The sequence below is a fragment of the Anabas testudineus genome, chromosome 22, assembly GCF_900324465.2.
Source record: "Anabas testudineus chromosome 22, fAnaTes1.2, whole genome shotgun sequence".
NCBI lineage: Eukaryota > Metazoa > Chordata > Actinopteri > Anabantiformes > Anabantidae > Anabas > Anabas testudineus.
In genome coordinates this window covers 3,726,631-3,740,731 of record NC_046630.1, presented here as the reverse complement: position 1 = coordinate 3,740,731, position 14,101 = coordinate 3,726,631, and the positions used below count along the sequence as shown (strand labels likewise).

Genomic DNA, 14,101 nt, shown 5'->3' with positions numbered 1-14,101 from the left:
AATATATGATTTTACTTTACATTTGTTCACATGAAGAATTTTTCAAATAATGTCTACTTTAATTACTTAATCTAAACTCAAACTAGATATTATTGGCACGTATAACATAATGTGAGAGATGATTCTGTGGATATACTTAATGTTCTAATTATTATGTAGTAAGTATTCCACCATCATATTAATTTTTCTTTGTGTATCCCAGTTTAACTGCTTCTTGAAGCATATATAGAACTAGGAACCATAGTCTCAAATGTTCTGGTGTTACATGATCATGTTACATTAATTTTTCATGAAATACTTTTCCAGCTTAGCAAATGGGAAAAAAAGAATAAAAGATGAAACTCAAACACAGCTGTCAGTGTCTTAGACAGAGGTTCTCCACAGATTGTTGAGTTCCACTACAAATATACACATATTAATATATAAAACTGAATATTAATATATTCGTATATTTAACTAATTTCACACACAAATCACAATAATAATAAATACTTAATCCAAACGTGTTTAGTATTTGTTTAATTAGATACTTAAAACGCAAAAATCTAAAATAAACATATGATGTGGCACCTTTTCGCCCTCAGTTTTCAATTCAGGAAGCACGCTGCTTTCAAACCGCGCCCACTTCCCGATGATTGACAGGCGCGTCATCAAACCGGAGTCCAGAGGACAACAGAACACACCCTGGATTGGTGGAGCTTCGAGGAGGCGGGGAAAAGCCTGTGAGGTTAAACTGAGGGCAGCATGAGTTAGAGCTTCATACAAGGAAACGAGAAGAAAACATCGCAGTGCTGCTAAATTTGCTTCAACAAGACACGAATATTTAACATAAAACATCCGCAGGACATCCGATAACGTGTACAGAAGAGCTACCACTATGCCAAGAAAGAAGGATATCGTAAAACGTAAGATAAATCTGTGTTTGTGATGTAATAGTTTGAGCTTGTTCCTCTCTGAGTTTCATTTATTGAGAAGTTGTTCGTTAGCTTATGCTAGGTACTCAGCTAATATTGTGACGTTTTTCAGCACCAGTGCGGTTTTGATGTTCTTGTATCACCTTTAGCTTTAGCTTCGTGACGTCAAATTCACTTGTTTGGTAAAATCATGTGTCGTAGGTGTTTTAAGATCACCTTGTCTCTACCTTTCAGGTGGCACACCTGTGCCCAGAATTCGAGAAAACGCCACACTTCTGCGCACACACGTAAGTATGATTCAACCACAGGGAACTCTATTAGGTTCAGCTAATGTTTACTGTAGGTGTTTACTCATAGATTTACTCAAGTCTGACTACTACTACTTACTACTACTGTACTTCAGTATTTCTAGTTAATGTTGTTTTCATTTACTTCTCTTCTACTGTAACTTGTACTGTAAGTGTCAGGTGTGTCCTGTAGCTGTGTTCATTTATTAAATAAATTTTTCTTCTATATGTAGACAGGTATAAATAATATATAGACATACATAGATGGTTTTTTTTTCTGCAGCCCAAGACACCATCTTCAAATGTCTTATTTTGTCTCAAGAGAGACTTACAGTAAGAAATAGTTGAATCCTTAGTGGATGTCAGGCGTTAAAACAACAATTAAAGTGGGAATATTCAGTACAAGTCTCTACAGCCCAAGGTGGCATCATGTTTTGTCTTATCAACAGTACAGAGTACAAAGATATTCAGTGCATCCTCATGTTTATTATTTTGTATGACATTGAAAAAAACCCCATCCTGTTTTGCATTTCTATTCCCCCAATAGTGAGTGATAATTTTATATTAATAAAACTCCCGGCTCTTGGTACGGCGAATGTACCTTGACACACATATGACTGAAGGAAAAGCAGTTGAGCAAAGTTACTTTTTTGTCTTTTTGATCAGGGATCAATTTACTGCTTCAGTTCTACACGTGTAGATGTATTTTAAGTTGCTGTTCTTTTTCCCCCCCTCAGGAATCTTTTGTAGACTTAATTAATGGACGTCCTCATCCGCCCCCTTTCCTGGATGTCTTTGGTAAGAGTTTTCCTGAACTGACTGATAAAATTTCAAGATGAAGATGGAGAAAAGGAAAATTAGTGAAGAAAAACAAACTAGTTTTCTGGTTTTGATTTTGTGCTTCCTTTTTCCCCAGTTATCCTGTTAATCCCTATTTTTGCATGTTGCTATTAAACCTAAAACCTTAGATTGGTTTGTGCTCCTCAACCTTAGCGTTAACCACCATGTAGATGGGTCATCTGATGTAGATCACGGGGAATCTGTCCTGATTCCGAGCTTACCTAAAGTAAAGTAAATGCTGATTAGTAATTAGGCTTTATCCCAGTCATCTCTCTTTTGCCTCCTCTTCTTTTGCCACTATAGTTTCCTGAGCATTGTTGGATGTTAGTAGCAGAACAGGAGTTGTGTATAAGGAAAAAAATATGAGCAATGCTACGACTTGATTGTTGTGCTGGGGAAAACTGCAGATTGCATCATGTTGAATTTTATTGTGCTGTTCCCCTTTTTTCGTAATCACTGTTTGCAATTGGTTACGGGTAGACTTTTATGACAAGTACATTATATTCTCATTTGGCTTTTGTCCATACAGAGTATGCCAAGTTCAGCTTGCATACTTGGTGTTTGACTGTAGGTCATTGATAGCTGCCAGCTCTCTGATAATTCTTCTTATGAAGCTTTATTTTGGTTAGCTGTCCACTTATTTGAAATTGAAGTGCCTGAAAATGAAATTGCATAGTATAGAGAAGGCTGCAGATTTAGGAAGGACTGGTTAACAGAAAAAGGATGTGAGCTTACCTGTCATTTCAGTGGGAGTGCTCACAGTTTATTAAAATGGCCACAGGGGAGAGAGGGGAGACATGATTTTCATTAAAATACCAGAACATTTAAAGTCTTTTCTGGAAAATCGTGAAAAGTCTCAAATAGTTAACATATTAAATAAAATATATTTATAGTTTGTGTTCTGTTGAAGTGAGATCACTAGACTAAATGAATGACTCCTTTTTTTTAAACCTTTTGTCTGTTGGTTTAGATTTTTTTAGAACCTTTAATACCAGCCTGCAAGATGACCTCATGTATTCTGATGATGACGACGAGGACGATGAGGATGAGGATGATGATGATTTTTATCCATGCCATGCTGCTTACAGGCCTTTAGAACCACATCCACGTATAAGACAACTCACGGATGAGGTGATATACTTGAGATATAAGTGACTGATTTGTCCTTTCTGGGGAATAAATTAAAGAAGAAGAATATAAATAATTGTCAAAACAAACAAAAAAAAAAAACATTTAGCAAATTATCTCTATATTCTCAGGCTGTTTTTTTTTTGTGTGTGAATATTTTGAACTTTTTCCTTTTATAATTTCAGGAGGCTGATCAACATGCAAAACAATTAATTGACGAAGAGGAACGACGTAAGGAGAAAACTGAGAAGAACAAGCGTAAAAAATTGGTCAGTGTTGACATGAATGTTTTCAAATGAAAGCTGGTGTTTTTTCTTTGACAGCGGTTTACACAAGAGTTTCTTCTTTTTGTTGCAGCGTAAGAAAGAAAAGAAACGATTAGAGAAGGAAAATGCAGTTAAAGACATTTTACCTGTAAGTGTGGCTGTGAATAACAACAAATACAGAGCCTGATAAAGCAGTTTATATCTAATTTTGATTTATTGTATTGTCTTTTTTTAGGAGGAAAAGCAAGGGAAGCCTGACTCCTCAGCAAATCAGAAACAAAAACCTTTTATTGAAACTACTGCAGAAGCAAATGAATCTACTGAATCTAGTGAAACTGTAACAGAGGCTGCAGGAAGAAGTGGTAATAGTAAAGAATTGGCAGTGAAAATGAATGAGAAAGAAGATGTGGAGAGAAAGGTTTGTAGAGAATTTATTGTGGCATTGAGTAAAATACTTTGTGTTGCATAAGAGATTGTGATTGGTAGGAATGCCATTACCTGTTGTAGATGTTTATACTGAAACTTACCACCATGTCTTATCATCCACAGGAGTTGGATTTAAATAATTCCTATACTTCTACTGCTAAATCAGTGCCTGATGAAGCATTTAACTGGGAGCCTGCAAAAAATCGAAAAAAGGAAAAAAGTAAATTAGTAGAAATTCAGCAACCCAAAGAGAAGGAGAAGGCAAACATTGTGGAGAAACTGGATGTTAAAAAGAAAAAAGAAGACAAACATGAAACTAATAAAGAGGAGGTGGGGGCACTGAAAACAGCATTTATATTTCTTAAATGCATAATTATTTTTAAATAAAGGATTAAAATTCAGAAACTGTGAAATTATTATCACATAATGACGTAAAATGTTTGAAACTATCATTAGATTAGAAACACATTAATACATATCTAACTCTTGGATCATATTATATCTATATTTTATACTATAACTTCAGTAATAGTGACTAGTTGGACCTGTCAATCTTTCTTGATGTTTAGCAGTAAGCTACATAATAATTCATAGTTTCCTGTAGTGTTCAGGTTGCTTCACAACCAAATGTAAACATTAATATATTTGCTAATTCTAACAGAAACCAGTAGATCCCACTACAGAGGAATTTGCAAAAAGAAGCAGAGAGCTTGCTGGTGAGTGATGTATTCCATAAGTGTTTTTATCGAGACTCTGACCTAAAACAAACACCTGAAAGTGCTTCCTCTTCCCTCCAGCTATGGGAAATCGCTTGGCTGCCTGTGGACAGTTTGAGATGGCAGTGAAATGCTTCACTGATGCCATTAAATTCAACCCAAAGGAGTATAAGTAAGAAAATAGGCTTCATTGTCTTCCGCCTTTATTAAAACACTCAGCATTAGCAGCAGTGACTATAAATGAGTTGTGTTTACTCTGCGTTTTAGGCTGTTTGGAAATCGGTCCCTCTGTTATGAAAGAATGCAGCAGTATGAAAACGCTCTCAGGGATGCTGACCTTGCTCTCTGCATGGAGCCAGGCTGGGTAAAAGGTTTATTTAGGAAAGGAAAAGCTCTCTGTGGGCTCAAGGTAAATTAGTGCTCCTGTATCCTGTTAACACTGCTACTATTTATTATACTTCCAGATATTTAGAATATTTCTATTTAGTATTTACATGTTTGAACTAGCCCGATGTTTTCAAATCTACAAAAGAGATTAAAAACTTAACCTTCTCTATATTCAGTTTATGCTCATTCCTGTCCATGAAATCTTGTATAAATTATTATTATTGCAATATCTGGTTATTTCTTACTGCAAGAGTTAGAGGTATATGAATGTAGCCTTAAGATATTTAAATTCTTACTTTACTGCTTGTGATTTCCCTTCACTTCTCCAGAAATACTATGAGGCCTCGCTGATCTACGTGGAGGTGTTGAAACTGGACAGTTCGAGTGCTGAAGCCAAGCAAGAGCTGAAACGAGCACAGACATTGCATCTCATGGTAGGAAAACTTGTAGGAGTTTGAAATTTGTGTTTTAAGAGGTTAAAGCTACAAAAAATGTTGCTCACTAAAATGACTGGGTGGAAAACATGAAGAGACTAAAAGCATCTAAATGGACATAGATGTCAAGTTTGCAGAAATTTAGTTCAATAAATAGATAAAGATGTCAAATACACACTGAATCTACTGAATCTGAGAGTCCAGTTTCTTTTCCTTTACATGGTTAAGAAAGTTGTGTTTGCTTTTCCTTTTTTTAGGAAATGGGCTTCAGCTGGGAGCAGAGCTTGGAGGCCTTGAAAACACACGGCACATTAGAGGAGGCTGTTGAAGCTCTGTTTGGTGGCAACATAAAACCTGCCAGTAAATGTCACTAAGTGTTTCTCAAAGTTGTGAAGAAGCTAGTCGCTGCACTGATGTTCTGATGCGTGAATCATCTTTGTGTTTCCTCCCTCCAGGTGCCAGTGAAGTCAAAAAAGACGAACCAGTAGTGCAGGAGGAAGATGCCGATGATGGAGAGTGGATTGTCCAACAAACGAGTCGTTCTAGGATGCAGCAGGTGAAAGAGTCTGATGCTTTGAGTCAAAGCAGATCAAATTCTCAATCGCCAACACCTCAATCAAGGAGTTCAATAAAACCGTGAGTTCAATTTTTATTATTATTATTTTTTCTATGTAATTTTATTTAAGGATGTCATTCCAGCAATTTATACTATGACCTTTCCATGTTACTATATGAATTATATTTAAAATATACTGACATTATCTCTCTTGACAAATAAAGCACCTTCTTGATTTCTGTAAAACCGCTGATGTACATGAGTACATATTTTATTTTATTATGTATTTATTATGTAAATACATATATAACATATTTGATTTTGCAGGTGGTTTGTATCCAAACTGTACCATAATTTTAAATTTGCTGTTTTGTGTTCTGTTTTACATAAAGTGAGCTTTTCTCTGTTTGGGTTGGATCCTTGGCTCCTGCTGTCACCTACTCAACGCTCCACGAGCTCTTCAGCAGGTGAATTAACAAAATCTGAACTCCTTCATGTTTCTAGACAAATTTATTTTAAAGGATACAAAGAAACACAGATTTAAAAATAAGAAAACGATATGGTAAAAGATTAAGTTAAATAAAAAATTGTTTTTGATATTTAACAGGTGCAGTTTGACTTTGATTTAAATTAATAGGCAATAAGCAATAGATAATGCAAATTAAGGTTCATTGTCCTCTACTATTTAATTACTATGTGATTATTAGGATTTACACACATCAAGACAACCAGTTAGTGGTGGTACTAACCTAGTGCATTTAAATCATTAGTGATGTTATTTAACACACCAGTACATGAAAACTGCAGTAAACGCACTGTGTACAATATCACAATACTGAAAAAAGTACTACAATAAGTGTATTTTTTGAGTTAACACATGGTATTTGATTTTAAATATGTATAATAAAAAATAATTTGTATGGATTCTCTTCTAGTTTTTAAAGAAGCCAAAATTAAAAACCTGACTTGAATCCAATAGAGCACCTATGGAATATTTTTTTAAACTATGATTTTAGTGTTTTTAAATTATCTTGGTGTCGACCCTGCTCTAGTTATTTGAATTAGTGCGTTGTATTTGCTCTTACTTAGAATTCACTTCAGTTTTTCTCGTCCTTTCACACTGTGCCTTTTCTGTCTTTTAGAGTTGGGGTAGTCTACAGCATCAAGATGCTGCTGGAACACCAATGTGCCTTTGTGAACTACATGAAAAAGGAGGACTGTGACAAAGCCATTCAGAGTTTCAATGTAAGTGTGTTTACTTATTTACGCTCCGTCTGGACGGGATTAACACTGGGGAGGTGGTGTGGAATAAATATTCGCTTAGCTCCTGTAATTTAACTCATTCTTTGTAAGAAGCCTTGCTCTTCTGATGGACATACTGGTTTTTATGTAGGTCTGTATTTTGTTTATCAGATTAGCAGAAACAATTTGATTTAACATAAACACCAGATTAGATACAGGTGTATTTATACTTGTACTGCACTCAGATGATCTCTATTAACCTAACTGTGTGATGTCTTAAACCAACTGGCTGAACTGGTGAAGGTTTAGGAGACTAAATTTAAAGATTGTGTTTCTACAACAGTGACAACTGCATCTGTTTCACTCTGGAGGGGTTTAATAATTTGAAGCCTCTGCAGGATTATTTCCCATCGAACAAATCAACTCCGACACATGTTTACATCAGTTGCTGCTTCTCATTTTCCAACCTCTTGGTACAAATCTGTTGTGATGAATAGATGCACAAAAAATACAACAGATATTTCTACACAGAACTTAATACAAGCAAATATATAGGTTAAAAAGATGTAAATTAAGATGATTGAAAGTCAAGTTTTATTTCTATTAATAAAGTACTACCTAGTAACACCTGCTTTTTGTACTCAGCTGTTTGAATTTTTGCAGTAGGCAACATAATTTCTGAAAGGATTAGTGTATCATTAAATATTTGCATTTCTGTCACGTTGGTCTATTTTAAAAACGAGATCGTAGAAGGAACAGTGAAGCAGGTGTTCAGAATCTGTTAGTATGAGTCAGGAGTTTTACTTTGACAGACATGTTCATGTAAACAGCTGTTTATATTTGTAATTTTCCTAGTTTGGTGCATTAATTAACAAGTTAACTGTCTGTTTCCTCTTCAGGGACTGGTGGTCGAGGGGGCTCCTCTGTCAGTGCGATACCCCAGTAAAAACTTCACTGGACTCGGGTAAGAACATATTTGTCTACATCATAGTGTAAAATTCTTAACATTACATAAATTGGTACTAGTATTACATTTTTTCCACTCTAAAGTCACAATCCTATGATTTAATCTCAAAGTGTTTGCTTTTGTTCTAGCTCATACAAGAAAGAGTGCTTTTTCTGGAGGACCACAGGCTGCACGAGGCAGGACTGCACCTACAAGCACGTACCAGAGCACAAGAACATCGACAGGGACAAATTCACCAGTAGACTGGGACGTTTTAACGTGTAGGAGATGTGAAACTATGAGCATGCTGTGCTTCCTCTGAGACTTGACAGTGGTGCTGCCAACATGGGTGGTTTCGCTTCTTATGAAGGTTCAGCTGCAGGAAGACTGAGTTTATATTTTGCATTATGTTGCATTTGTGGAAATGTTTGCACCGTGATGGCCTCACCACTGTCACATGGCTACAGATGGAAATTTCAAAGTACTACTGTATTATAGTAATAATTCATGTAACACAAATAGACAGTTAACATGAGCATGGAGCTATGAGCATTCTGTTGCAATATCATTTGTCAGGGATTATGTGTGTTCTAATCTGTTTAACGATTGTGTTAATACTGGATTTTATGTTTCATTCCTGTGTTTTTAAAGAGTTTTCTGTTTATCTTCTGTCATCACTAGGTGGCAGCATTGTCTTTATCCCTTAAGTCTGGGGCAACTAACTGTTCTGCTTTAATTTTAAAGGCTGTGATTGATGAGTAGTAAATGTATCGGCACATTTGTGCCATGTTTAATTGTGAATCTGTTTTATAATGTGATTGCTGTAGTGTTGGGTTTGTTTGACATGTTGAGAGTCTAATGGTTCAGTTCAGTATTCATGTACATTAGGTATAAACTATCTGCTGCAGACTGTGTTAGTGCTGTAACTGTAAAAAACTGTAAAAGTGCCTTTTAGTTGCACTGTAGTTGCAGTTTTATCATGGGTCAGCCCAGGAGGAACTAAAGTGTCAGCTCTGTGTGTTAACATGATGCCATAAACTAAATAAATGCAGCACAAGTCGAAAAACTGGGTGTAGGTGTAGAAGTAAAGATGTGAGTCATTACCTGACCTAAGCTGCAGAATAACTTTTTTCTGAGCATAACCTGGCACCATGTAGGATATTGAGGTCAGAGGGAGCAGTGACTTGATGTGCAGAACTTGTTTTTATTATTATTAATTACTTTTTTTTTTTCAGCTCCACTATCCAAACATCAGATTAATCTGCAGCAGCAGTGCATCTCGTTTCCGTGTCCACGAGTGAGAAATCCTCCAGTTTTTAGGGTTGTCTAAATTTTAGCACCAGTTAACTGCCTGAAAAGTAACTATAAAAAACTTCTAACCCTAAAATGGTTCAGTTCAATCTCCCAGACGTCCCCTCACTGTTAATGTGATTCAGATTTGTGCAGGTCGCGCTCTCTTAAAACCCAGCAGCATTGTTATTTGTTTCAAACAGTTCAAGGTCATGTCTCAAACTCCTGTTATGCAATGTTTGGGGTGTGAATTACAAAACCTTCATAAAGAGCTGAATAATTGCCTGAAACCAAGGTGGGAGCAGCTTTTAACAGTGGAAAGTGCTTAGTCTTGACCTTACAGGCAGAGCAACTGTACTCATGTGCATTAATTGGCTGTTGGTGGCATACCTCACAAAGCCCTTTTGATCTGTGTGATCTGAGCGCATGAAAGGTCTGTAATACTAATAACATGAACTCTGGTTGAACCCATAGGCAGCACTGGGACATGCAGTTGATACATTACCAACTTGAAAATGGGCCTTCGTTTAACCCTATTGGTCCGCTTGGCTTTGCCCACTAGAAACCTGTTCAAAAGCAGATAAAGACCGATAAGAGGTTAGGGTTCACAAACTGGCTGGAACCAACTTCCCAACAAAGCCCTGATCCCTCACTTGACTAAAGCAAACACCAGGATGATTAAGTGCATCTTGTTAAAAGGCTGCTTAGTTTGTAGAGCTTTTAAGAGATTTCTCTCTCCTCTCTCAACAACAGGAGGAAAAGGAAACAAGAAAACATGGTAACTGAAATTAACCATCAGACCCGACACGTCGCTCTCCCACTCTGCTTTCTGATATACGGCTATGCTGCAGAAATCCTCCTCCCTCCCCCTCAAGAGCAGTTTGCAGTAATTTAATGTATTTGGTTTAGTGCAGAGATGCATAATCTCATTCTTATTCTAATTCTGTGGTTTCTCTCTGCTCGTAAACAAACTACTGGTGTGAAGTGAGGGAGTAGCTGACTCACACCACACTGGATATCAACAGTAGAATTTGCTTATCATGCAGCCAGAGTAAATGCTCAACAGCAACTTTCTCAGCTGCTCAGCCCACAGGCCTCAGCTCGAACTTTTAAGCCTTCCCAGCAGAGCTGCAGCTGTTTGCTCTTCTTCTGTAAAGGAACAACACTTGTGTGGATTTGACAGAGACACCACTCTCTCTTAAGGTTTAAATCCTGGAAAACAGATTATCTGAGCAGCAGTGTGGCCCCTCTCGATCCACAATTTCCTGCCAGTGTTAATGTTTCTGTCTGAATTGTGCTGTTCTCGCTGGTTTAAAGTCAGCAGGGTGTTATGTGCAACAATCACGATTTAGCAGCGTTTCAGACAAAATCAGATGACAGTTGTTGGGTTGTTACCTGATGCTGTTAGTCAGATGTAAATACAACACACCCACACGGTTATGCAGTAGATCGGCTGGGTTTTAAGTTTAGTTTCTTGGTGAAAAGTAATTTAAAGTAAAAACTAAAAGCCCCAACTTTCCAAAGTGTAAAGCAATTTAATAATTTGATTCTGCCAAAAACTTTTTCATGAAGATCAGCAACATTTAGAAAAGTGACCTATACTGTATATGTTTAAGATACAGTACTAGAATTTCCAACATAACTGTTTTGTGCAGATTGTAAGAAGCATGATAATTGAGATCAACAAGATGTTGTGATGGTCGACTCACACAATGGGGATGGCATCTGGTCCTCTACAGTTTCTTCCCAACTGGATTCCTTTGTTACACTGTGAAATGAATACAGTAATTGTCACAATGAGAAATTGACCTTCCCTTTAATCTACACACCGGCCCCCTTAACAAGTTAAAATAGCACAAACCCAATTAGGGAATTGATTGCTTGCTTTCATTTTCCTCATTTGCATCAGGGTCATACAGGGAAGATAAATTAATGTCTAGTCTTTTGTCCACTCTGTCATTCCTGCTTGTGGGGTAGCTATCGCTAAGAAATGAGCAGGAGAAAAGTCTTTTGTCTACCCTTGACAAACCCATTGCTGATAATCTGCTGTTAAACAGAGACCTACAGCTGATTAAAAGCCCACAGTCTTTCATGCTGCATAGATCTGTTAGTCCGTGTCTTTCCAACTTCACTGTCTTGTCTGTGACTCAGCTACAGTTAACTTTTAAATACAGCTCACAAATGTATAATTTCACTGTAAAATAGCTGAGTAATGTCTGCAGTTATTTGTTGGGGACCTATTTCCAACAGCAGAGCGACACCAGACACAGTCACAAGAGTCGGATGTCTATTACCAGCAATGCAAAAATTAAGGCGATAAACACACCACAAACTAGCCTTAGGGGGTTTCAATACACAATCTGTATAACATACAACACCCTTAGAGCCTCAAATCAGGTAAGAGAATGTCTACAGCTTAAACTAATAACTTTGTTAGTTAGCTGCCGTCATTCAGGAAATAACTTGTTATAAGGAACAGTGAATTAGCATCAGCATTTATGACAAGAAAATCAAACCACAGATCAATAGTTTAAACTTTTTAGTTCAGTAGGTTTTCAGGCAGTGACTGCTGAAAAGAAGGAAACGACTACACCACAGATTCTTTAAACAATGGCCATAAAGATCACAATAGCTCCAGTTAAAGGGTTGACACATTAAAAAACACAATGGGAAGGTCTTTATAACACCCATGTTTTTATGTTTCTGCACACACCCGTGTTTCTTTTCATTTGGATAAACTATTCAAGTGCACAGGTAATTTATGCCTATATGTGCAGGTTTACGTTCACACAAAGAGACTGCGTGTGTGTGAGAACATAAGCCATTATTCGACAGGGAGGATCATGCATCGACTCCCTTTGTTGTCTTCCCTGATAAATGGCGGTTTAAAGGTTGAATCTCACATCTATTTCGGCTCCTTTAGATGTGCAAAGGGACGAATCCTGATCCTTGTCACCTTATTTTGGTCTTTGTTACTGGGATTGATTGAGAAACCGTCTGCACAGGAGCAAAATGTCATTAAGATGATTAGAAACATGCAAACAAAAAGTCCTCTGAGTTTTCAAGGCACCGCATAGCGTGATACTGTAAAGCTGGTCGTGCCTCAGCTTGCGTTTCTTTTGAGTATTTATGTGACTTAATGGGTAAGAAATATGTGGCCTGTGTGCATTATAATCATTAAAACCTCGAGTTGGGTTGTATTTCATCTTGCTATCGACCCTAATATCTGGAGGTAACATGTTCAAGGGCATGAAAAATGTCACGACCTGTAAATTCTCCCATTGTTGCCTCAAGGAGTTTGACTTCCAATAATTGATGCCCACTTCCATTTATCACCAGACTTCATTCCTGCAGAACTCTCAATGGTAAATCTCACACGAGCCTTTTCACACATTGTCCAGTGTCTGTCTTCCGTTATTTGTCATTCATTTTTTTTAAAAACATAGTTTAACCTCTACAACACCGAACAAAATAATGTCACCATTAATCTGCGGGTAATTTCTCGAACAGTGATTTATAACAGGAGACACTTGTAATAAAAACTTTGCCCCCCCAGGCTTTACCAAACTGTGTGCTTCCTGTTCAAATGAAACCTGCTTCCTTTAATACAGATAATTCTGAGTGTCAGGTCAGCTCCGTTAAAGCCTCCTTTTACAGAGATCTGGTGCTTATGAATGGCTGAGAAACAAAAATTCACTGCAGACTTGTGTTACTTACTCCTCAAAGAATCCGTTTAGTAAAATTTATTGTCATTACTTAACTCATTTGCACCACACCACGCTTTATTGTTTAAACACTTTGTGTACGAGGGAGACAAGGCAAACAAGGCGGGTTGCTGTGTAATGTTTACCACCCATTTAAGAAGTACTGAGGAGGCTGTTTATCTCTCTTCTGGCTATACAGGTTGTGTAGCAACCAGGATGTCTGGGACGATTTAAGACTTCCTCTCGCTTGCTTTCCCTGTTTGAAAATGCTGCAGAGGATCCATCTATTCCTCCCGTTGTAATGAACCTCCCCGGGGGCCTGGGAGCACCATGTGAAGATGCCTTAGTACGAGAACGATTCATTACCTCGGAAATGTGAGCTTTTGTTCCGTTTTCAGCAGAGCCCCATTAATCTTTGGCTGCCTCCTGGCATGCAGTCCAGGTATTGCTTAGGTAATTACAGTTAATCATCATTCAGACGTGCACATGGACCGCGGCCTCCTCAGCAGCTTCATTGCAGGGGCAAATCTACCCCCTTGCAATGTTGTTTACCCCCCTTTAACTGTTACATCCCAGCTGCCCAATAAAGAATCTTCTCTTTTTCTGTCCTGGTAACCAAACCACAAGAGTTTTGGTAATTATTCCAGTAAGACCTTCGTTGTGCAGTAGCCTCCCCTGCACAAACATGAAAATCCCATCTCCACCTCCCCGGTCACCTCCAAACATTTACACTATCCAGCTGTCACTGTTGCACAGATACTGGAGCCCAGTGTTCACCTGCCGTTTATGATTGTGATTAATGGACAGATTACAAGCAGGATGAATTTCAGAAGCAACAAGCAGAAAGAAGCCATCTGTATCTCAGCTTCTCACAGCAGAGGGACGCAGAGATGGATGACTTTATCACTCAGGGTTTCCTGCTCTATATGAAAACATACTGTACAGCGCTATGATAGCTGAAATGT

The 14,101-nt window shown here is 37.6% G+C and overlaps 1 protein-coding gene across 1 annotated transcript; it reads left to right on the top strand.

Moving 5' to 3' along the window:
- Positions 1-746: 746 nt before the first annotated feature.
- LOC113148735 (hsp70-Hsp90 organizing protein 2-like) lies at positions 747-8,936 on the top strand. The gene is made up of 18 exons (XM_026340513.1): positions 747-905; positions 1,149-1,201; positions 1,939-1,999; positions 3,012-3,172; positions 3,355-3,438; positions 3,527-3,583; positions 3,671-3,853; positions 3,985-4,191; positions 4,523-4,577; positions 4,659-4,749; positions 4,845-4,986; positions 5,294-5,398; positions 5,656-5,758; positions 5,854-6,034; positions 6,347-6,421; positions 7,097-7,199; positions 8,096-8,160; positions 8,292-8,936. Exons 1-18 carry the CDS (start codon positions 878-880, stop codon positions 8,425-8,427), a joined length of 1,890 nt encoding a protein of 629 aa, XP_026196298.1. The 5' UTR covers positions 747-877; the 3' UTR covers positions 8,428-8,936.
- Positions 8,937-14,101: the final 5,165 nt, after the last annotated feature.